At 34.1% G+C, this 25284-nt stretch overlaps 1 protein-coding gene across 4 annotated transcripts; it reads left to right on the forward strand.

Moving 5' to 3' along the window:
• The first annotated feature begins 16457 nt into the window (after positions 1-16457).
• LOC110897561 (very-long-chain aldehyde decarbonylase CER1) lies at positions 16458-24983 on the forward strand. Of its 4 annotated transcripts, none has more exons than XM_022144329.2 (10): positions 16458-16797; positions 17804-18027; positions 18143-18375; positions 22052-22157; positions 22671-23049; positions 23127-23234; positions 23900-24100; positions 24203-24304; positions 24390-24563; positions 24639-24960. In XM_022144329.2, the coding sequence occupies exons 1-10, from the start codon at positions 16738-16740 to the stop codon at positions 24789-24791; spliced, it is 1740 nt and encodes a 579-aa protein (XP_022000021.1). In that variant the 5' UTR covers positions 16458-16737; the 3' UTR covers positions 24792-24960. The 4 variants fall into 4 exon arrangements, with proteins under 4 accessions (XP_022000021.1, XP_022000020.1, XP_035837709.1 ...); XM_022144328.2 differs by having other exon boundaries at positions 16459-16797; positions 22052-22271; positions 24639-24983; XM_035981816.1 differs by lacking the exon at positions 17804-18027 and having other exon boundaries at positions 16463-16797; positions 22052-22271; positions 24639-24983.
• Positions 24984-25284: the final 301 nt, after the last annotated feature.

Below are 25284 nucleotides of genomic sequence, written 5' to 3' on the forward strand. Positions count from 1 at the left end.
TACATAGCTTAGAAATAGGCTTTGAGGGGTTTGGTATGCTAAAACAAACTTTTGGATCATTCAGGGACTAAAAGTGTCAAAAAGTGCACAAGTTTGCACTTTCGCGCATAACTTACGTTCTGAATACATCCGGACATCCAAAAATTTATGTAAGAATCCTTATATTATGCCTTAGTGTATGGCATGAGCAAAAAATCCATTCGTCGCGCAATTTGGATCGTCTTTCGCGCTTATGCGCATTCCGTCGTAATTAACCGAACATCGCGACCGTACGGCCAAACGAACCGACATCTGAGATATTTTTGAGCTCATTTTAAGTTCCCTATACTTTAACTTCATTTTAGAGCTTTGAAATGGGGTTAACAGGGCTTAAACGTGTCAAAAATGCATCAAATACCAAGTTTTGGGGCTGCAGGGACCAAAACTGTAAATCTGCCAAACTAAGGGCTTACGGACCGTAAGCCATCACCCATACAGTCCGTAAGGAGTCCCCAGTACAGCAGATTCAGCTATAAATGCAGTTGCCTCTTCATGTAGTGAAAGGCCAAACTTGCACTTGTCTCTTCAGGCCAATTAGGGGCAAATCTGATGTACCATAAATGTTACAACAAGTGTATGGACAAGATCAAAGCACGTTAATCGAGAAACGATCCTAACGGTTATGCTTTTCCTATAAATACCCCCCCTGGTGTAAAACCCACAAGAATCTGATCTAAAACTCTAAGTTGGAGCCATTGCTTCATACATGAGTTCCTTGGATCGAGATTAGCATTCGGGGATCCTTTGTAAGTGTTCTTTCGTTGTTTTATCGCTTTTCGAGTCCGAAAGTCGAACTATGTTTAACTTTCTGCATTGACCAGTTTATGGTCGATGCGAAGTTCGTTGGAACTTCATAACGTGAGCGTGATCACGATGGTTATAGTCCGTAGTGACTATACCTACTGATTACCACGTTATCTAGGCTTAGTGGCGAGTCGTAGTTTCGGCCAAAATGCGCATTCTTGCGTATTTTGTAACCAAACTACTCGTGAGCATCAAAGCCGTTTGTTTTGATGCCAAACCTGTTTTCTAAACTTAGTTAAGCATGTTCTAACATGCTTAGCTCGTCACTTTTAGTTTAGTGCATATATAGGGTCGTAAGGTAAGCGATCTAAACCATCGCTTATACTTTCGAACCCGACCCATTTGGTCGATCATTAGGATCCGACCAAACACATTAGGTGACCATAGCTGTAACCTCCCGAGGTTATACCTTGTGGTCACGATGTTAGGCGTTCCAAACGCGTTCTACGCGAACAACGCGTTAAGGTAGCATAAGCTACCTAAACGGGTCGTAATGGGTCGCAAGCACTTAGGTTAGGTTTCATTTTAGTATGTAGGCTTTGTTAAACCATATTACACGAGTCTCCATACTCGTTTGGTTTACGAACCCGCATACTATCCGATCCTTCCGATTTAGGTCCGGTATATTAACATAGCTACCTATTAGGTGCCGTTTGATATTCCGTGATCTCTAGCATTATTTGGTTATTATACAAGAACTTCAAAGCAATCTCAGGTGAGTACATTGAACCCCTCTTTTACTGTTTTCCAAACTGTTTTGGGGTGAAACACATGTGCCTACTTGTTACTTTCATGCTTTCCGGTTTTCACATCATATACTTGCTATGTTCGATAGTACATATATAGTACATGATTTCATTGTGTCCATGCTATGTATGTCCGTTGTGTGCATACTTAGTACATCACTCTACAATACATTACATGCTATGTATGCCCATTGTGTGCGTACTTAGTACATTGCCTTACATTACATGCTATGTATGCCCATTGTGTGCGTACTTAGTACATTGCCTTACATTACATGCTATGTATGCCTATTGTGTGCGTACCTAGTACATTGCCTTACATTACATGCTATGTATGCCCATTGTGTGCGTACTTAGTACATTGCCTTATATTACATGCTATGTATGCCCATTGTGTGCGTACTTAGTACATTGCCTTATATTACATGCTATGTATGCCCATTGTGTGCGTACTTAGTACATTGCCTTACATTACATGCTATGTATGCCCATTGTGTGCGTATTTAGTACATTGTTTTACATTGCATTTCTGTTGCATATGCTCATCCAACATATGAACACATTATACTACATTTTGAACCGTTGTAACCATTTGACTATGTGAACCGTCTTAACCCTTCGATTATATGAACCGTTGGTAACCATTGAACCGTGTAAACCAGTAGTATCCGTTGACATGATTTACATTTGACAATAGACATTTGACTATACATGAACATTTCTACAATTGTTAAACACTTCATCTCGATGGTTTGGTTTGAGTAAGTGATTAAGTAACGAGGCGTGTGTAATATGATACAAGCATGGTGGATACGCCGCTGGTACTTCCTATATATAAGTGTTTGTATGGTATTACATATCGTAGCGTTATTTGAATCATTTCAATTTGAGACATATGACATTTTATACAAGTAACACACTTTTCACGAGACATCGTTTTACAAAAGACTTATCTTATACAAACACATTTTTCATGGTTATCCGTTTAACCATACAGTGTTCTCTTATTTATACATATCATCTGATCTTATCGTTTTTTTTCAAATGATTTACAAGACAAAGCAAATTACAAGGTTCATGACTAAACATTTTCTCAAACATAAGTCATGAATTCCGTTTTCACAAAACCAATGTATCTCACAGGCATTTTTATGCTGACGTACCTATTTTCACATGTGTTTTCAGGAGATGATGCATAGGACTTATCAAGACATACTTAGGCGGACCTGTGCCTTAGTGCCTTAAAACGAGACAAGAACTAGTTAATTTATGTTATGTACCCTTTGGTTCTTGTTTAAACAATGTAAACTTTCATGTTTGATTAATAAAACGAAACTTCATTTGCCATGGATTTGAAACAATTGATTCTGTTACAACACTCCCCGACGTTTCCGCCACGTTTTGTATGTTCCACGTGGTCGGGGTGTGACATATGGGAGCCACGTAAGCGAATCCCTCGGATTACGCTCGCGTACGGGTTCGAATGTATGAACCATGAGTATGAATGAAAGTATGAGCATAAGCTTAGATTTAAGTATGAATATGCACGTAAGTATAAGTATAAACGTAATAAGTGGGAGTAGTATGAGTTCAAGTATAAGCATAAAACGTATTGTCATGAGTATGAGTATGAGTGTAGGTACGAAAAATAAAATTTGTGTATATAGTATGTGTTGGAGCATAACAGATTTAAGCGTATAAAAGCGTTCCAAAAGGTTGAGTGTGTAAATACGAACGATATAAATGAAATTGTCGCAAGATATCGACTAAAACGTGTACGATGATATGCTTGTATAGTGGTTTAAGCAAAACGTCGAGTTTATCGAATCAAAATAGATTGAGTTTGGTTTGGAAGATAGAATGTAGTTTGTAAATGTAAGAGGATATAAATTACACAATGGTTATGCATAACGTCTTTTGTAATAAATGGAAATGCTACTTTTTTTTAAATAATTTACGTAAGTTGAAGGTTGTCGGTCCCCATGAAGTCTTCTTGCCCACGCGTTTTGAGATATGAATGACGAATTGAGCGGTCTAGAAAAAAGTTTTCAAAAATAATAGGTTCGTTTCGTTGGTATCAAAACAAGAAGTTTTGAATTTAGGAGGTTCTTGTGAAAACGTTGATCCTTAGAAAAAGGGATTTAGCAAAAGAGCTTAGTGTTCATTGTAAAGGGTTTCGACAAATGTTTTATTGATGTTGAAAAGAGTCTTTGGTAAAACGATTTTATAATATCTATAAGATCTTATAAGTAATTGAGAAAGGTTGGTTTTATTTCGGCTAAGAATAGAAGTCTCTAGTATGATGATATAACGTGAGTGTGTTTTAGTGATTAAGTCGAATATGAAGTTCATGGGCAAGAGATTCATTGGACCGATTAAATTGATAGGTAGCATCTCGTAAGGTTTTTGAAATTCGGGTAATAAAACGTTTTAAGGTATGATTAAAAATCTCGTATGTATGAGTTGTGTGAAAAAAATTGATTGTAGGATAAGAAGTATGTTTGATAAAACAATGTATTTTGAAATCGGTATGAGTAGGTATTTTGAATAATGATAAATGATTTAGGTATAAAACATGATCGGGTTTGCATAACAAGACATTTTGAAGGAAAGTTTTGGTAACGATCGCCTAGGTAAGGGAATCACCCCTAACTCGTTGGTGAGGTCATTTTAAGAAAGAGGGAGTGGAGTTAATAGTCAAGGTAAGGAATTCACTCCTATCTTGATGATATGTCTCCATTAGTTGTTATAAGAAATATAAATAAAATTATATGAAATCATGCATATGTATAAATGTAGGAAAAAGATTTAGTATGTTGTGTGTGTGAAAAGAGAATATCTAAAGTAAATTCGAATTTGAAAGATTGCATCGTATTAAATAAATAATAGAAACACATGTTTGATCAAAATTTGGATGGTTCCAAAATGGAACTTTGACTAACCAAAGTGGTCGAAAAGTCTTTTGAATTTGAGGAGCATGCTTTGGCCTAATAGGTAAAATACTCTCGCCGACAAGTCGGTTAACGGTATTTACCCTTCCGGTTCCTACATGTCCCAAATCAATCGAAATTTCGAGACTTGGAGGGATTTATGAAAAAATAAATCAAGGAGTGGAACTAGTCGACAAGGTGCGGGTTTCACCCCTAACTTGACGATTTCGTATCCTAAGTGTGGTTGGTACTCGTCGGGTCAAAATTTAATTTCAACACTTCGACGAGGGTCCACTAGAATTTGAAATTTGAATTTCTCCTTCAAGGTGAGGATTTCACTCCTATCTTGATGGTGAATTTCATGTAAAAAAGGAAAAGTAGATGGATTGAGAGTTGTTCACCAAATTGTGGGTTTCACGCCCATTTTGGTGAAGTTGTCTCGTTTGTGTAGTACGAGTGGTTTTGATTTTAGTATAAGCGAGTAAAAAGATGTATGTTCAAAATAATAATAACAACTATAAGCACAATAAGCATCTCAAGAAATAATACGTAAAAGACATTTCAAGGATTGCACATAAAGGATGGAATAATACAACAAGTATTAACAAATAATAAAGCAAGTATTAACACAAATGTGACATGTATGTTTAAAAGGTCAAAAGAAGATAAATAAGCAGCAAATAAAGTATCATGCAAATGGTTCAAAGAAATCATAAGAATAAGGCTCTAGAACTATAGACTAGGTAAAAGGCATGGCAATTCTACCTAATTCCCTAGAGTTATGGCTCTGATACCAATCTGTCACACCCCAACCAATGGCGGAAACATCGGGATGAGACGAAGTGTGAAGATTGCAAGAGACTTCATAATGCTATTTGTGACAATATTTAATAAAACGATTTCATTTCATAAAGTAAATTGTCAACTTACAAGAAATTCAAATACATCAAGTTCACAGAAATACATAACAATATAAGCAAAATTAATACAACATATTAAACCTAAACGTCTATATGTGTATCTAGGCATCAACGCTACTTCTTTTCATAGCATCGTCATCATCAACCTGTAACATGTTTAAAATACAATTCAATGCAAAAGCAAAGGCGAGTATACAAGTTTAAGCATAAGTATAAGTATAAGTTTAAAAGTCTAAAACGAATCCACATGGCAACTTAGTCTATACGAGATCAACCTAACGCGGCATGCAATATTTCTAGCAAACCTCTATTTACGCAAGAAAGTTTAATTAATTCAACATGACCCAAGTTTAAGGGGGGGCGGTGCGTTACTCCTATAGCGCCATACATGTCAAATGGAGGCTCGTGAAAGCTAATGACTAAAACATATCAAATAAGTATGGTCCACGTAAGCATCAAGTATCACAACATAGTATTCATGTATAAGGATTGTTTTTGTGCATTGCATAAAGAATAAGTTTAAGTGTAGTTTTAATAAGGTAACATGTTACACCCCAAAAGTGGTAAACAGAAAAAGGGGGTTGCGAGTATACTCACAAAATTTGCATATGCTTTCCGATTATCCAATGTGACGAAGTTGATGAGGTTAGAAGGGTGAATATGTTCGTGTAGTGATTTAGGAAGTTAAAACACAAGAATATAGGTATTCGAAAGTAATCATCCTTTAACACCAAGTACTTGTTCTTGACACTATGAAACCTCAAGGGTTAATGTTTTCATGAGTAATATACTCATTAGAATCGTAACAAGTCTTATGTCTTAGATGATGTTATTCTAATATCTTGACGAATGAACACAAGTCCACCATCAAGGGTTCGAATAGTATATATATGTATAAGTATTATATGTATTATTTAGTCCATTAGTCAAGCATGAGGTAGAAGATAAATCTTCATTTAGGTACCTCTATTGTGTCATAGAATTCATGTAGGAGTTAGGAAGAACAAGCTTCCATTTAGGTACCTCTTATGGTTCACCACTACACTTGATGTAAAAACATACAAGGAGGGTCATGACCTAATATCAATACAAGAATAAGAAAAAACTATACTAGGAGAAATCATCAAGTAACATGGGGATTCTATGTTGGACAACCCAAGTTAGTCCTTAGTCACACCTACATCAAGTCTTGGACTTGAACATTACTTGTGGGTTAAAAACCCTAAACAAAACAGAATGTATATGGGGTTTAACCTCTGATTTTGAATGTCTCAACCATGTTTTTAAGCCTAACTAACCATAGAAGTGGTTATAAGCATAATGACATAGGTTTGAGATAAGTTAGACTCAAGTTGAACAAGTTTAGTAAAGATTTAGATGAAATCAGAAATGAACAGTGAACTGTGGAGCCTTTTTGCCAGAGTTCCAGGGACTTATTTACTGTGAAAAACCCATTGAATCGAAGCCAAGGTCAATCCAAGATATAGGAAAAAGAATGGACTAAATCGGACAAGAAATGAAGAAGTTATACTCATTTTCGTGAAGCTTGAACAATCTGCTCGAACTTTAGAATTCAGCTGCATTTTGTGTTGATTTGGGAGTGATTAGAGTGTTGCAAAAGTGGTAGGGAGGCTGAGATTAAGTTGTATTTATAGGGGGAAGGATTAGGGTTAAGTTGGTTGGCTTTAAATGTGATTAGTTGGGTGTTAAACTAAAAAAAAAACAATTAACATCTGCCTTAAAAGGCTGTGAACGCATGGGCTGTTAACAGCCATTATCTTTCTCTTTTTTTGTTTGGCAACATAGATAAGGTAGTGTTATGTTAACTTAATTAATTATAAAACTAACCATCATGTTGTTAGGTGGTTCATTGATTAAAAAAAACAATTAAATGCCCCCTTACATGCGGCCGGAATGGTTGTGCAATAGCCATTATGTAACTTCATTTTATTTGGCATGCTTTGTTCTAAAAGCTCTAACTCCATGACTTGAGGTTGAAAACAAAAGAAGTTAAAACTCAACATCAAATGATGGATGCTTTAGTCATTTATCAATTAATATAAACAGTTAGTTGATTTAATAATCAAACTAGAAATTAATAGTGAATTAGAAAAAGGGCATGGTCATTTTAGTTTATGAAGGATGATTCACGACAAACTTATAGTGAATTAATATATTTAAAATAGTTGAACATGGTAACATCAACGTGATGTTTACTATATTATAATTATTATTATTAGAATTAAATTTAACCACATATTTAATAGTTAACAAGCATGTATAAGTTATGAGTAACAGTATGCCGGGTATCGGTTGCACATAAGACTAATTATAAATACACGAACATGATAAAAAATAGCTTTGTTTTCATTAGGATCGATAGTCTCGAATTACAATGGCTTGAAAGGAGAAGACGATTACAAGAGTACAAGATCTCCAAAATTAGAATTTCAAGCAAAGGTTTCTAAATGTGGAAAGTATGAAAACGCAGGGCGTTACATTCTCCCTTCCTTTAGGAAATTTCGTCCCGAAATTTATTTAAGAGAAAGACTTGAAAGAGTTTTGGCGAAAATGTGATTATATAAAATTTGAGACTCAAAAATTTTGAAACGTACAAAGTATGAAATTTTGAAGAACGGTAAAAATAGATTTGTAAAATGATTCGTTTGGCTAAAATGGTTTTGAGGCATAAGCATGAGTGAAACATGTATCAGAAAAACGAGTTTAAACAAGTTTGAATAACTTAACTGGAGATGTATTAAAATTTGTCGTATAAGGAGAGAAATTAGTGCAAAACGGTTTGCATTTTGATGAAAAATGAGGTAGTTCGTACAGGAAGTTTTAAGGATAGTACAAAATCACACATTTGTAAAAGTTGTTTATTGAGAGGAACGGTAAGGTTTGGTTCTTAAAATGAAGTGATAACGGTCTGCTAATTATGTTTGCACAAGAATAAAGAATAGAAGGATAATTTTAGAGGTAAGAAGATAAGTTAAGTCGAACGTTTTAAACAGACTTGATTGTGTACGAGGTTCGTATAAAAAGAAAAGAATAATGGAGAATTACAGGAGTGTCAAAGTGAACGATTGACCTTTAATAAACGAATGCGAGTATAAGAGTGGCATGAGTATTGGATAGACGAAAGTGATGTGTTAAGAATGAAGTCTCGTCGTGGATAATCGGATATAATGCGTTTGTGAGTTGTTTAATGTTTGAATTAGGTCTAAAGGTCTGCAAAACACTGAATTTCTCATGGCACGTCTTACGAAAGTTTGGTAACATGATGAAAACACTTATATATAGGAAGTACCAGCGGCGTATCCACCATGTTTTGACCATGTTACATCCGCCTCGTTATTCGGTGTCATGTTACGTTCCATGTCTTACCATACACAGTAGTACACTCTATGGTTTTCATACGCATATCACTATAATCCCGTGTGCACCCGCGATTATTTTGATCGTCGCATGATCCGCATAGCTTGTACTAATTGTGTATGAATCAGGGTATACATAAATTAAAATATAAGAACGTGTACGTATAAGAATATAGTATATAAGCATGTCCATGCTTAAGTATGTATGGGACCCACGTAAGCGAATCCCTCGGATTACGCTCGCGTACGGGTTCGAATGTATGAACCATGAGTATGAATGAAAGTATGAGCATAAGCTTAGATTTAAGTATGAATATGCACGTAAGTATAAGTATAAACGTAATAAGTGGGAGTAGTATGAGTTCAAGTATAAGCATAAAACGTATTGTCATGAGTATGAGTATGAGTGTAGGTACGAAAAATAAAATTTGTGTATATAGTTTGTGTTGGAGCATAACAGATTTAAGCGTATAAAAGCGTTCCAAAAGGTTGAGTGTGTAAATACGAACGATATAAATGAAATTGTCGCAAGATATCGACTAAAACGTGTACGATGATAAGCATGTATAGTGGTTTAAGCAAAACGTCGAGTTTATCGAATCAAAATAGATTGACTTTGGTTTGGAAGATAGAATGTAGTTTGTAAATGTAAGAGGATATAAATTACACAATGGTTATACATAACGTCTTTTGTAATAAATGGAAATGCTACTTTTTTGTAAATAATTTACGTAAGTTGAAGGTTGTCAGTCCCCATTAAGTCTTCTTGCCCACACGTTTTGAGATATGAATGACGAATTGAGCGGTGTAGAAAAAAGTTTTCAAAAATAATAGGTTCGTTTCGTTGGTATCAAAACAAGTAGTTTTGAATTTAGGAGGTTCTTGTGAAAACGTTGATCCTTAGAAAAAGGGATTTAGCAAAAGAGCTTAGTGTTCATTGTAAAGGGTTTCGACAAATGTTTCATTGATGTTGAAAAGAGTCTTTGGTAAAACGATTTTATAATATCTATAAGATCTTATAAGTAATTGAGAAAGGTTGGTTTTATTTCGGCTAAGAATAGAAGTCTCTAGTATGATGATATAACGTGAGTGTGTTTTAGTGATTAAGTCGAATATGAAGTTCATGGGCAAGAGATTCATTGGACCGATTAAATTGATAGGTAGCATCTCGTAAGGTTTTTGAAATTCGGGTAATAAAACGTTTTGAGGTATGATTAAAAATCTCGTATATATGAGTTGTGTGAAAAAAAATTGATTGTAGGATAAGAAGTATGTTTGATAAAACAATGTATTTTGAAATCGGTATGAGTAGGTATTTTGAATAATGATAAATGATTTAGGTATAAAACATGATCGGGTTTGCATAACAAGACATTTTGAAGGAAAGTTTTGGTAACGATCGCCTAGGTAAGGGAATCACCCCTAACTCGTTGGTGAGGTCGTTTTAAGAAAGAGGGAATGGAGTTAATCGTCAAGGTAAGGAATTCACTCCTATCTTGATGATATGTCTCCATTAGTTGTTATAAGAAATATAAATAAAATTATATGAAATCATGCATATGTATAAATGTAGGAAAAAGATTTAGTATGTTGTGTGTGTGAAAAGAGAATATCTAAAGTAAATTCGAATTTGAAAGATTGCATCGTATTAAATAAATAATAGAAACACATGTTTGATCAAAATTTGGATGGTTCCAAAATGGAACTTTGACTAACCAAAGTGGTCGAAAAGTCTTTTGAATTTGAGGAGCATGCTTTGGCCTAATAGGTAAAATACTCTCGCCGACAAGTCGGTTAACGGTATTTACCCTTCCGGTTACTACATGTCCCAAATCAATCGAAATTTCGAGACTTGGAGGGATTTATGAAAAAATAAATCAAGGAGTGGAACTAGTCGACAAGGTGCGGGTTTCACCCCTAACTTGACGATTTCGAATCCTAAGTGTGGTTGGTACTCGTCGGGTCAAAATTTAATTTCAACACTTCGACGAGGGTCCACTAGAATTTGAAATTTGAATTTCTCCTTCAAGGTGAGGATTTCACTCCTATCTTGATGGTGAATTTAATGTAAAAAACGAAAAGTGGATGGATTGAGAGTTGTTCACCAAATTGTGGGTTTCACGCCCATTTTGGTGAAGTTGTCTCGTTTGTGTAGTACGAGTGGTTTTGATTTTAGTATAAGCGAGTAAAAAGATGTATGTTCAAAATAATAATAACAACTATAAGCACAATAAGCATCTCAAGAAATAATACGTAAAAGACATTTCAAGGATTGCACATAAAGGATGGAATAATACAAGTATTAACAAATAATAAAGCAAGTATTAACACAAATGTGACATATATGTTTAAAAGGTCAAAAGAAGATAAATAAGGAGCAAATAAAGTATCATGCAAATGGTTCAATTTCAAAGAAATCATAAGAATAAGGCTCTAGAACTATAGACTAGGTAAAAGGCATGGCAATTCTACCTAATTCCCTATAGTTATGGCTCTGATACCAATCTGTCACACCCCAACCAATGGCGGAAACATCGGGATGAGACGAAGTGTGAAGATTGCAAGAGACTTCATAACGCTATTTGTGACAATATTTAATAAACCGATTTCATTTCATAAAGTAAATTGTCAAGATTACAAGAAATTCAAATACATCAAGTTCACATAAATACATAACAATATAAGCAAAATTGATACAACATATTAAACCTAAACGTCTATATGTGTATCTAGGCATCAACGCTACTTCTTTTCATAGCATCGTCATCATCAACCTGTAACATGTTTAAAATACAATTCAATGCAAAAGTAAAGGCGAGTATACAAGTTTAAGCATAAGTATAAGTTTAAAAGTCTAAAACGAATCCACATGGCAACTTAGTCTATACGAGATCAACCTAACGCGGCATGCAATATTTCTAGCCAACCTCTGTTTACGCAAGAAAGTTTAATTAATTCAACATGGCCCAAGTTTAAGGGGGGGGGGCGGTGCGTTACTCCTATAGCGCTATACATGTCAAATGGAGGCTCGTGAAAGCTAATGACTAAAACATATCACATAAGTATGGTCCACGTAAGCATCAAGTATCACAACATAGTATTCATGTATAAGGATTGTTTTTGTGCATTGCATAAAGAATAAGTTTAAGTGTAGTTTTAATAAGGTAACATGTTACACCCGAAAAGTGGTAAACATAAAAAGGGGGTTGCGAGTATACTCACAAAATTTGCATATGCTTTCCGATTATCCAATGTGACGAAGTTGATGAGGTTAGAAGGGTGAATATGTTCGTGTAGTGATTTAGGAAGTTAAAACACAAGAATATAGGTATTCGAAAGTAATCATCCTTTAACACCAAGTACTTGTTCTTGACACTATGAAACCTCAAGGGTTAATGTTTTCATGAGTAATATACTCATTAGAATCGTAACAAGTCTTATGTCTTAGATGATGTTATTCTATTATCTTGACGAATGAACACAAGTCCACCATCAAGGGTTCGAATAGTATGGATATGTATAAGTATTATATGTATTATTTAGTCCATTAGTCAAGCATGAGGTAGAAGATAAATCTTCATTTAGGTACCTCTATTGTGTCATAGAATTCATGTAGGAGTTAGGAAGAACAAGCTTCCATTTAGGTACCTCTTATGGTTCACCACTACACTTGATGTAAAAACATACAAGGAGGGTCATGACCTAATATCAATACAAGAATAAGAAACAACTATACTAGGAGAAATCATCAAGTAACATGGGGATTCTATGTTGGACAACCCAAGTTAGTCCTTAATCACACCTACATCAAGTCTTGGACTTAAACATTACTTGTGGATTAAAAACCCTAAACAAAACAGAATGTATATGGGGTTTAACCTCTGATTTTGAATGTCTCGACCTTGTTTTTAAGCCTAACTAACCATAGAAGTGGTTATAAGCATAATGACATAGGTTTGAGATGAGTTAGACTCAAGTTGAACAAGTTTAGTAAAGATTTAGATGAAATCAGAAATGAACAGTGAACTGTGGAGCCTTTTTGCCAGAGTTCCAGGGACTTATTTACTGTGAAAAACCCATTGAATCGAAGCCAAGGTCAATCCAAGCTATAGGAAAAAGAATGGACTAAATCGGACAAGAAATGAAGAAGTTATGCTCATTTTCGTGAAGCTTGAACAATCTGCTCGAACTTCAGAATTCAGCTGCATTTTTTTGTTGATTTGGGAGTGATTAGAGTGTTGCAAAAGTGGTAGGGAGGCTGAGATTAAGTTGTATTTATATGGGGAAGGATTAGGGTTAAGTTGGTTGGCTTTAATGTGATTAGTTGGGTGTTAAACTAAATAAAAAAACAATTAACATCTGCCTTAAAAGGCTGTGAACGCATGGGCTGTTAACAGCCATTATCTTTCTCCTTTTTTTGTTTGGCAACATAGATAAGGTAGTGTTATGTTAACTTAATTAATTATAAAACTAACCATCGTGTTGTTAGGTGGTTCATTGATTAAAAAAAAAACAATTAAATGCCCCCTTACATGCGGCCGGAATGGCTGTGCAACAGCCATTATGTAACTTCATTTTATTTGTCATGCTTTGTTCTAAAAGCTCTAACTCCATGACTTGAGGTTGAAAACAAAAGAAGTTAAAACTCAACATTAAATGATGGATGCTTTAGTCATTTATCAATTAATATAAACAGTTAGTAGTTGATTTAATAATCAAACTAGAAATTAATAGTGAATTAGAAAAAGGGCATGGTCATTTTAGTTTATGAAGGATGATTCACGACAAACTTATAGTGAATTAATATATTTAAAATAGTTGAACATGGTAACATCAACGTGATGTTTACTATATTATTATTATTATTATTAGAATTAAATTTAACCACATATTTAATAGTTAACAAGCATGTATAAGTTATGAGTAACAGTATGTCGGGTATCGGTTGCACATAAGACTAATTATAAATACACGAACATGATAAAAAAATAGCTTTGTTTTCATTAGGATCGATAGTCTCGAATTACAATGGCTTGAAAGGAGAAGACGATTACAAGAGTACAAGATTTCCAAAATTAGAATTTCAAGCAAAGGTTTCTAAATGTGGAAAGTATGAAAACGCAGGGCGTTACAATGGTAGGCTCGTACAAAGTTAATGACAAGTTTATCACAAAAAAAACAAACCTAGAAAATACGAATCAAGCATAACATATTAGCGAGCATGTATTGGATTGTTTGTATGTATGATTGCATAAAAGTATGTATGTTGAGTGTGTTTTTGTATATGTAAACATGTTGCATCCAAAAGTGTAAAAATGGTAAAACGGCGTCGCGTATACTCACGGTTTGCGAAGAAATTTCCACTTAGGGAGTTTGACGAGTCTTGAGTAATTGGAACACCGAAGTTACCAATTTTAGTTCTTGAACTTTTTGCCCAAAGTTGAAAATCTTGGAGATGTGAGAGAGTTTGAAAGTAATTTGGAGTTGGTGCAAGTGTTTGGAAGGTGTTAGAGTTGGTATTTATAAGAGGGATAAGTGGTTGGGGTTTAAAATGAAGGTGGTTGGTGTTTAAATGAAGGTGGTTGGGAGTTAGGAGGGGTATTATATGAGTTGGTTGGAGGTTAGAATGTGAGTTTGGGGTATTAAATGAGTTGGTTGGAGGTTAGGACATTAAAAAAAGTGCTTGGGGAGATGAAAATTTTTATTTTTAGTCCTTGCACTTGTATTGTTGGTTCTTTTATGCTATAACTTGTATTATTTACATAAAATTAAGTATAAATCATGTATATAAGTATAACTCAAGTAAAGTGAATGTATAAATAAGTATCTGAATGCATAAAGAGTCCTAAAACGCGTATTTGTTCGTGAAATAAGTATGTGTTTACGAGAATGATGAGCAAGTATCAGGTGTGTGAATAAGTCGAATGTAGAAGAAGTACGAATAATCAAGGTATAGTCCGTATAAAATGCTCAAGTTTTATTACGATCAACGTTTCGAATTACGAAGTTGGAAGTGAAATATGAGTACGATACGAATATAAGTTTCCAAAAATAGGGATATAAATAATCTTTCTAAATAAGTAAGGTTTCAAAAGTGAGGCGTTACATTTAGGCGTTTGGTGTTTGTAGCATCTTGGCGTTTTATAAACATTTCACAGAAATAATGTATTCTATCAGTGGAGAATTAGATAACAAACCACAGAAAATGACCCAAAAAATAGAAAATGAAAAAAAAAATAAAAAATGCTAATCCAATTTCTCATCCAAATCTTCACTGTTATCAATCTCTTCTTCTTGAAATTTTTGTTCCTTGAACCTTTGAATACCTTAGATAGATGCCGATTTTCCTACATAACGCTCGTCTTTAGACGAAGCTGATCAGTGAATAAAATATGGCATCCTGTATTTTGGTGTGATCTATTGTTGTTTGTTGACTTGTTGTTGTTGATCAAAGTCTGTGTGGATGCTATTATCATCATGGAGTCCAAAATAGCATTTACATTAGGATTGATCTCTTCTTATCATCCAAACCTTCTTCAAGAACAAAGCACACAAAATGATATATCACTGTCATCAGGCTCTTTTCTTGAAGATTTGTCCATCTCATTCAGCAAAATCTTATAGAGTTACCCACCTCAGCTAATAATCCATTTAGTGAAACTTCATGCAAAACAATACTGAATATTCAAGAAACGTGGTTTGCCATCTATGGTTTTTTTAACTATTGTTGGTGTTTTAAAGTGAGTGGCATTTAAGAAACATGGCGTTGTTTTTGGGTGTGATCAATGGATTGTGCTGAGACGTTTATCTTTATAGGATGTTTTTGGCCCGTAGTTTAGGTGAGATTTTATTATAATAAATGCTAGTAATAAAGTATCCGTCGTTTCAGTTACTGTTTGTATTTACTGTTTTGTTCAGCTTTATCTGTTAAGGTTGTAATGCGTCCCATCTTTCAAGTTTGGCGTTTTATATTTAATGCCATTTTGTAGACCAAGATTATAAAATACACTAACTAACACAGAAAAAATTACACGGGAAAAATAGTTTTTATTATTTGGTGTTTTGTATTTGGGTTATTGAATTTTATCACCTTTAACTATTGGCTATTGGTCACTGCCACCCTCAACTATCACTTTGACGTCCGTCACCCCCAACTTAACACTTAGTGTGTTCTGTCACCACGTCATTAACTGATCCCTAACTTTTGATCCTGTTACTATACATTTGGGGTGTCCTAAGATCCCTAAAATCTTCCTAAGATCCCTATGACACCCTTAAAAGTATAGTAACGGGATCTAAAGTTAGTGATTAGTTAACGATGTGGTGACATAACACATTAAGTGTTAAGTTGGGGGAAACGGACGTCAAAGTAATAGTTGGGGGTGGCAGCGGCCAATAGCTAATAGTTTAGGGTGATAAAATCCAATAACCCTTTGTATTTAATGGCTTTTGTGGCCTTTGACGTTGTGTAACTAATCAGAGAAATATAGTATTTTATTATTTGAAAAAAAAAATTGCACAAAAGAAAATAAAAAAAATTAAAACTCCTCGTCAGAAGCTATTTTGTCTGAGAAGTATCCATCACTCCCTTCTTCTTCTTCTTCTTCAGATTCTTGATCCATTCTCTCATCCAAGTCATGACTTTCACTTTCATTGGCTTCTTGTTCTTGAAGATTTTGAAGGCTCTATTTGAACATGTCCTGCATCAACGCAAATTTTCTGTTCATGTTTGTGTTCAAACATGTGGCGTTGTGTAACTCCTCCTGAAACCCAACCCCCTGCTTGGTCATGATATCTTAAAGCATGTAGTCTTCCTGCGCTCCGTTGTCACAAATAACAGTGACCATATTTGTGTATATATATTAACACAAACTCAGCCAAGATAAACAAAGCGCAACAGAAGTTAGAGTTGGGTTCATCAATGGCTGCTACTCCTGGTTTCCTCACAAACTGGCCATGGAAACCACTTGGAAACTTTAAGGTACGACGTTCGATTATGTGTTCTTTCTGACTTGTACGTCCAAAAATTACTTCAAACCTACAATCAGTCTCTATTAATTAATTTCTAAATGGGATTTTGTTTAATCAAAGGTTTCAAACTTTGTTTCTTGAAATGATTATTGACACCTAATTAATCTCTTGACCCTTTTTTAGAAAGAGGTGGTAATCCGCATGAGATGATTATGATTGTTCATCTTCTGACTAATTTGGAAGTTAAACAAGGTGTACTTTTGAATCCATTATAAACACATTATATCAACCTCAAATTCTTGTAAAGGCGTAAGAAGCCGAGCCCGATGTCAATAGATATCTGTATAAGACACGATTAGACGTGTTTATTGAAAAAGTACACAACGTGATTTTTTTACTTTTTAAAAATAAATATAATTATGATGTTAGGATCTATCATTTTTCTTTTTGGTACATAAAACGTAAAACTGTTTTATAAACATGTGATATAAAGTAGTTAAACGAGTTGTATTCATGTTTAATACTTGTGTCGTCGTCAGAGACATGTAAAACACGATTAGACACGATTTGTCAACCCTACGAGCATCTATCATGTACCCGTGTGTTGACAACTTGACATAGACGCAAGTCATTTAACTTGGAAATTTTAATAGTGCTTAAAACTAGATAGCTCATAGCTCACTTATCTATTAATTTTACTTTTTAAACCTAAAAATGTTTTAAAACTTCTTAAAAATATTTAAAAACAAACTAATCAATCTGTAAAACTCACCACATTGAATGAGACGACTTGCGTAATTTAAAAGCGTTCGTTGGAGTGATCCAAAATCAGGAATCTCATGTGGTGTATATGTCATGTTTTACGTTGTGTCAAATTCACATCCTTGGATTGTGTAAGTTGTGCTTTTAAACGTTCATATTTAGTATTAGTATTTACTAATGTATTAATAAATGCTTCCTATATTTCTTTCATCGTCTATTAACAACTTTATTTTGTTTTTATGAAACGATTAAAGCATGTCGTATTGGTACCATGGGTGGTGAAGAGCGTCTATAACTTCATAACAATGGATGTAAACACAAGAGATTCAACGACTATCCTCATTTTTCTTTTACTCTTGACAAGAATGCTTCATAATCAAATTTGGATTTCTTTCTCCCGATACAAAACTGCAAAAGGTCAAAACCGAATAGTTGACAAGAATATTGAGTTTGAACAAGTTGACCGTGAAAGAAACTGGTTTATCTCTCATCCTTTTCTTATACATTATAGTCCCGATAAGTCAGGGATCTATTGATGTATTCTTAAAAATATTTTTCAATAACTAAACTACCATTCACGTTTTTTTTTTCAGGGATGACCAAATAATATTGACGGGGTTATTGTATTATTTGGTAAATTACTATTTTGAAGGGGCTCAACACTTACCTATATGGAGGTTGGATGGGGTTACCATTATTATTGTGCTACATGCTGGACCTGTAGAATTTTTGTATTATTGGTTTCACAGAGCTCTCCACCACCATTTCCTTTACAATCGCTATCATTCCCACCACCATTCATCCATAGTCACAGAGCCAATCACCTGTAAATTTCTCTCTTTAAATACGAGTGTGTATATAGATATAGAGGTCGGTTAACGTAAAAAATGCCTTAACGTACATCGCGTACGCGAGACATTATCAACATGCGAACTTGGTTTATAACGTATTGCGTACGCGAGACATTATCAACATGCGAACTTGATTTATAACGTGCGACTTTCATATCTATGTATACATGCGACTTAAGTAATATAACATGCGACTTTCAGATATGTATATACATGCGATTTTACATGAGACTTTCATGTATACAATATGCGATTTCAGTAACATAACATGCGAATTTTGTAGCATTAGATTTTTGTAACGTGCGAACTTACCTCATGTACGTAATGTACGTTAAGGCCAATTGTACGATATACTTTTTCTATAAATATAAAATAAGAACCGCTAAAATATATTACATTAATACTTTCTGATTATTCTTTAAAGATTATTTCAGTATTAAGCGAATGTAATTAGGCTATAGAGTGTGGTCGTAATCCTCATGGTCATCATGACTCTTCACATCAGCGTCATGTCACCCATTTTTAATCCATTATTCAAAACCGCTACCCTAAGGGTGTGGTCATGACCCAAATCACTATTCTCTTATTTTAATTTATTTTTTTGAAAAGGAAAAGGAAATATTGAAAAAAGGAAAGAAGACTCATGGTTGCCATGGTTTAATCCATGCGAACCATGGTGGATGAGGCAAGGGAGTGATGTAGCAATCCATTAATGGTGCTACGTGGCGATTAATAACCCAACTCATGCCCCCACACCCTTCAGCCTAACTGAACACACTTATTTAGAGGTTTCGGTTTAAACTATTGTGTTTAGTGTTGAATCTTACACTGGCAGAGCATCTTAGTGGTCCGGGGCGCCCTAGCTCTTTCCGATTTTTCACTCATAGTGTTAATTTTATCTTTTCTTTTGTAGTGTAAAATATTTGATTTTCAAGAGTGTAGCCCCCACTAATTTCTATTTTAAGAGTCTAACCCCTACTAATTTTTCATTAAAACTCTGTCTCTTTAATCTTGTTTTCGCCGTAAAGCTATTAATAATAATAATAATAATAATAATAATAATAATAATAATAATAATAATAATAATAATAATAATAAGTATTATTATTATTATTATTATATTCTATTAACATTATTATTATTATTATTATTATTATTATTATTATTATTATTATTATTATTATTATTATTATAATAATAATAATACTTATTATTATTATTATTATTATTATTATTATTATTATTATTATTATTATTATTATTATTATTATTATTATTATTATTATTAAAAATATGTGATCGGTGGGCCATTGCTCACTACATCAAATCAAAGGTAAGAGTGTACACTTGCTGATGTTTTTTAAGCATGAATTATACAACTTACAATTTAACTTTCTTAAAAAGTTATCCTTTACAATCATGCTAATTTTAACCAACCATTTTATGTCACATGAACTTAGGGATAAGTAGATGGTATTCGGTAGGTACTAGTTTGGAACGTACTAGTATCAAGTTTACTGAATCAAAATATTTTCGATATCAATTCGATACCGATATTTAGGGTTTCTGATAGCAGTTAGGTACGGTATCGATTCGGTACCATTTACAGGTTTTTACATTCAAAATTTGGTCCGTACCAGAACCGAACCATACCGCACCGAGTATTTTCGTTACTGATACCATTACCTAATTTTTAGGATTTTCGGTACCGGTATGTATTTTTTAGGACTTTCGGTACCGGTTGGTACAAAGTATATCCTTACATAGCCCATTCATACCCTTTTTTTCGCTTATAACTTTTTACTAGGGGTGAGCAAATTAACCACTATAACCGATAACCGAACCATAACCGACATAACCGAACCACTAATAACGGATAACCAATATAACCAATGGTTATGGTTATGAAACTTTGTATAACCGCTCAATCGGTTATGGTTATGGTTATGAAGCTTTGCTTAACCGAACCGAAGTTGTGATGTTAACTTTATATAATAGATTTGTGTTTTACAAAACCATATAGAGGGTTTTTACTAAGATAAAAATATGTTAGTAACAAAATAATCTTGATGTAGATGTCATTTATTTTGATAAAGAACTAAGGTGTTATGGCCATAATTGTTTTTGTTTGAGAATTACCTTATTAAAAAGAACTGTAAATCGGCAGTTTAACCAAAAAGTTTAGTCTTCATTATCTTATAAAATAGGATCAAGCTAAGTTTAAATCGTGCACAACCCTATTTATTTCAAACCTTGCTTGGTTACTTAACCGAAATTAATCAAAACCGACTTCATAACCGATTAACCATAACCAAAGTTTGGTTATGGTTATGGTTACCAAAACTCCATAACCGAACTAGCGGTTATGGTTATGGTTAATAGTAAAAACCGACCCATGCACACCCCTACTTTTTACACAGAGCAAAATTATCGGAAAGGTATCTATGATATACCCACATTATAGATTGGTTCAAGTACGAGGGATTATATGTGTAGTCCCAATGGCATGTACGAACGTAACACAAATGGCCTTCCTACCGCCTCATCTTTGCCCCAAAATTACCTCCAATCTTCAAAATCATCTCCCAAATCGGTTACGGGTGTTGAAATCAAACCCAGAACATAAGGTTATGATGAAAAAAAGTCCTTTGACACCTAAACCAAGATCGAAAAAATTCTTGTAGACACCTGACACAACCCCAACAGAGAAAATAGAATCTCAAAAAATTTTGCGAAAGAGAGAATTTGCAATCTCAAAAAAATTAAACCTCCTAGCTACTTTTAAAGATTTGACATTCACCCCAGTCCTGAATAATCAATTTGTTAAATTAAAAATAATTTATTTTTATTATTTATAAACATTTACATTCTCTAAATTTACAATATTAGTGTGCATAGAGGTGTATACCACATGCTTTGGGAGGTTTTCAAAAAATATCGATCTTTCACTTTTAAGCTTAAACTATATGTTTTATTTTACACTAAAATTTACGTCTTTTGCAATTTAACCTTATAACTTTTGTATTTACAACTTTGGTCCCTTGTACTTTTCATCTTACGCAAATTTTTCGTTTTACGTTCCGTTTTAAATTATGCGAGTTAACACGGCGCAACATACGTGTGGTTCAAAGTTTATACGTCGTTTATTTTTTCCCGTTTGACTGGTTCGTCGCAACGTGCGGGTCCTAGATCAATTAGATCAATTTGTTATTTTTTCTAATATTATACGTTTGGGTCTAAGTTATTCGCATTAACACGCCACAAGTTTAGTCTTGGTGGCCTTGCCGCAATGTAGGGGGTGCTTAATACTAGTTGTGATCATTTTACATATACTTAACTGATAAGGTTAATCCCTATCTAAGTTGGGGACCTAGTGTCTTACGTTCGTATTTAGTTATGTCATAAGGACCTTTGCTATACACCGATGCTCAACGTTTCCATGTAAAGTTTATTCAAAACCGAGTGTGACGTTTTCACAAGGTGAATACTAATATAATGTTGGAGATAAAATATATATAGAGAGAAAAAGAGAGAGAGAGAGAGAGAGTGATATCTTTCTATGCTATTCAAAAAAATCTATTCCTAATGGTACAACTATATATTGTACAAGTTGTTGTATTATCTTATTGTCGTCTAACCAATTGATTGCAGCCGTGATTCATCCATTTGCGGAACACATCGTATATTTTGCGCTGTTTGCGATCCCGTTGATGACGGTAGTCCTGTGCGGTAAGGCATCTATGGCTACGATTGCGGGGTATGTTATGTATATCGATGCAATGAACAATATGGGTCACTGCAACTTTGAATTCATTCCAAAATCACTATTCGTTATGTTCCCTCCTCTCAAGTACATCATGTATACTCCAACGTACGTCACACTCCATTTTTTTTAATTTATCACTATTAACATTACAAATATTTTAATAAAAGAAAATCAGTCAATATTAGACACGTAGAACATCTTAACGCAAAACTTGATCATTTTTATACAATAATATCCTACGTGGTGCAAATATTGCCACATTTTTGTTTTAGTTGGTTTCCCGAAATCTATATAACAATGAAACCAATTAAAAAATTTTATGGCTATTTTAGTATACACATTTAGTCTCGTGATTTTGCTTATCACATTTTAGTTTGTTTAATTATGAAAGCTGCAGTTTGTATTTTACTTATATAGTTTTATAATTGTATTTTTTAAATACCCTTGTTTATAACAAATTTTAAGATAGCATATAAAAAATGTTTTACATTCTTTCCAACCTAGGTACCACTCTTTGCACCATACTCAGTTTCGAACAAACTATTCGCTTTTCATGCCATTCTACGACTACATCCATGGCACGATGGACAAATCTACAGATATGTTGTATGAGAAGTCGCTAAAACAAAAGGAAGAATCGCCACATGTCGTGCATTTAACACATCTAACAACCCCTAAGGTGATTTATCACATGAGGCTCGGGTTTGCTTCCTTAGCTTCTAAACCACACACTTCTTCCAAGTGGTATTTATGGATTCTTTCGCCTATCACATTTTTGTGCATGTTGATTACACGGGTTTATGGGAAAACATTCGTCATTGAAAGGAATGTCTTCAAAGACCTAAAATTACAAACTTGGACCATACCAAAATACAGGACACAAGTATGCGTACTTTTTATTTATTTATTTATTTTCCTTTCCTTTAATTTTCAAGATTTTTATTGGGCTTTTATCTATAGTACCTAATGCAAGGGCAAAGACAAACCATCAATGGCTTAATTGAGGATGCTATACTAGATGCTGAGGCAAAGGGTGTGAAAGTTTTAACTCTTGGTCTACTTAATCAGGTTAGTGCACAATCTTATTAGTAAATACACAATTTTACATTAGTCTAGGTGTGATGCATTCGCTTTGCTAGGTGTGTGTCTTGTGTACGGTTGACAAAATTGTACTTTGTACAATCATATGTTATAACACAGTTCGCCAACCAAGTAATAACAATTTTCTTGAAGTATTTATATCCTTTTTAACTATTGGTAGGGCCTAGAGAGGGTGTAATGAGCAAGATTTACCTCGATATGAGATAGAGAGGTTGCTTCCTTTGAGACACCCGATTCCAAATACCCTTTTGCTTATAGTATAGTAATCTAGATACCGAGATAGCATGAAATGCAGCTAAGATAATCAAAGAAAACAAACAATAATAATAGTAAGTGTAAACTACATCCAATACATAGTGATGAGTAAAATGGAGTAGCTACATATAGCATATCAAAGAGACAAGAAAAAAGGGGGCAAGAATCCTAAGGTCCTAAGACAAATTATATAGTTCTAAACTACCGCTAACATACAATGACATAAAAATGGGCCACAACGGCTTGTTCGCATGGTTTGACTGACCCGTTGCCATCTTTTCTTTTGTTTCTAAAACTAGCTTTATTATTATTATTATTATTTTATTTTTTTTTAATTTTTTGACACATAAACTAATTGTAGTTTTATCAATTTTTAGAGGGAAGAATTTAATAACAGTGGAGAGTTATTCATAAGAAGAAATCCAAAACTAAAAGTGAAGTTGGTGGATGGGAGCAGTTTAGTAGTTGCAGTGGTCGTAAACAACATTCCAAGAGGCACCACACAAGTAGTTTTTAGAGGAAACTTCAATAAAATTGCTTGCTACCTTGCTCTAGCTCTGTGTCAAAAGGGCATCCAAGTAACTTCACTTACCGATAACACAAATATGATAAATGAAAGCATGAAGCTAAACATTGACACCCTAAATACATTCTCTTGGGTTTACTTTGTTTCAACTTAGGTTGCTGTATCTCGAGAGAAGGATTGTGAGACATTGAAATCCAAGCTAAACTCAGTTAATGACCATGATAAGTTGAGCATTTCACATGTTTACTCCCACAAGGTGAATTACCGTACATGTCTTTTTTAATGCACCAAAACCCTTGAGAGAAAACTTATCTTTTATGTTTGTTACTTGATTTGTGAAGACATGGTTGGTGGGGGAAGGACTAACCAAAGAAGAACAAATGAAGGCATCAAAAGGAACCATAATCATTCCTTACTCCCAATTCCCTCCAAAGAAAGTGCGCAAAGATTGTGTTTACTACACCACACCATCAATGCTCACTCCCAAATATCTTGAGAATGTTGATTCTTGTGAGGTTAGTCAATTAACTTTTGTTCTTCGTGGTTGATCCAATTAACATAGTAATTCTTAATATTGATGCATTCAACAGAATTGGTTACCAAGAAGGGTATTGAGTGCATGGAGAATTGCAGGGATACTTCACGGGTTAGAAGACTGGAAAGTGAATGAGTGTGGGGAAGAAGTTTTCAACATCGACAAAATTTGGGAAGCTAGTATTCGACATGGGTTTAGCCCTTCATGAAATCATTCACTTAATCAACATGTTTTTATGTTTACTTTAGACTTAAATATCTAAAAATAACAATGTCTGTGTTCTCATTGGTTGCTTCCTACTCGAGAACATTGTAATGGGTGTAATGTTAAACACTTGAAGGTGTCTAGAACTTCTATCCAAGAAGTCAATTTATTTAGTGAGTGTCAGCAGTTGCTACTAGTTTCAACTTGCAAGTGAATATATGTATATATTAACCCTATAACAGAACTGGGCTACGCAAAAAAAAAATAATAATAATAATTTCTAGGGTTATCGTATGTTCCACTTTTATGCCCGTTTATACACCATGTCATCACTTGTAAGATATATCCAATATGGAAAAGAAACTTTGTGTTAATTATAACACAGATACAACATAGTAGTCATAAAGGGGGACATGTATAACAATCAACGATGACAAAAGTGACTGTAGGTTTCTACTTAACGGACTTTAGTGCGCTCGCCTTTAAAAGTAGTCTTA

This window comes from Helianthus annuus, chromosome 13 (assembly GCF_002127325.2).
Source record: "Helianthus annuus cultivar XRQ/B chromosome 13, HanXRQr2.0-SUNRISE, whole genome shotgun sequence".
In the NCBI taxonomy this organism is placed as follows: domain Eukaryota; kingdom Viridiplantae; phylum Streptophyta; class Magnoliopsida; order Asterales; family Asteraceae; genus Helianthus; species Helianthus annuus.

Coding starts and splice junctions, on each gene's coding strand:
- LOC110897561 (XM_022144328.2), top strand. CDS start 16,738: ATGGCTGCTACTCCTGGTTTCCTCACAAACTGGCCATGGAAACCACTT. Junction 23,235..23,899: donor CTCTTGGTCTACTTAATCAG/GTTAGTGCACAA, acceptor ATCAATTTTTAG/AGGGAAGAATTTAATAACAG. Junction 24,101..24,202: donor TGTGTCAAAAGGGCATCCAA/GTAACTTCACTT, acceptor GTTTCAACTTAG/GTTGCTGTATCTCGAGAGAA.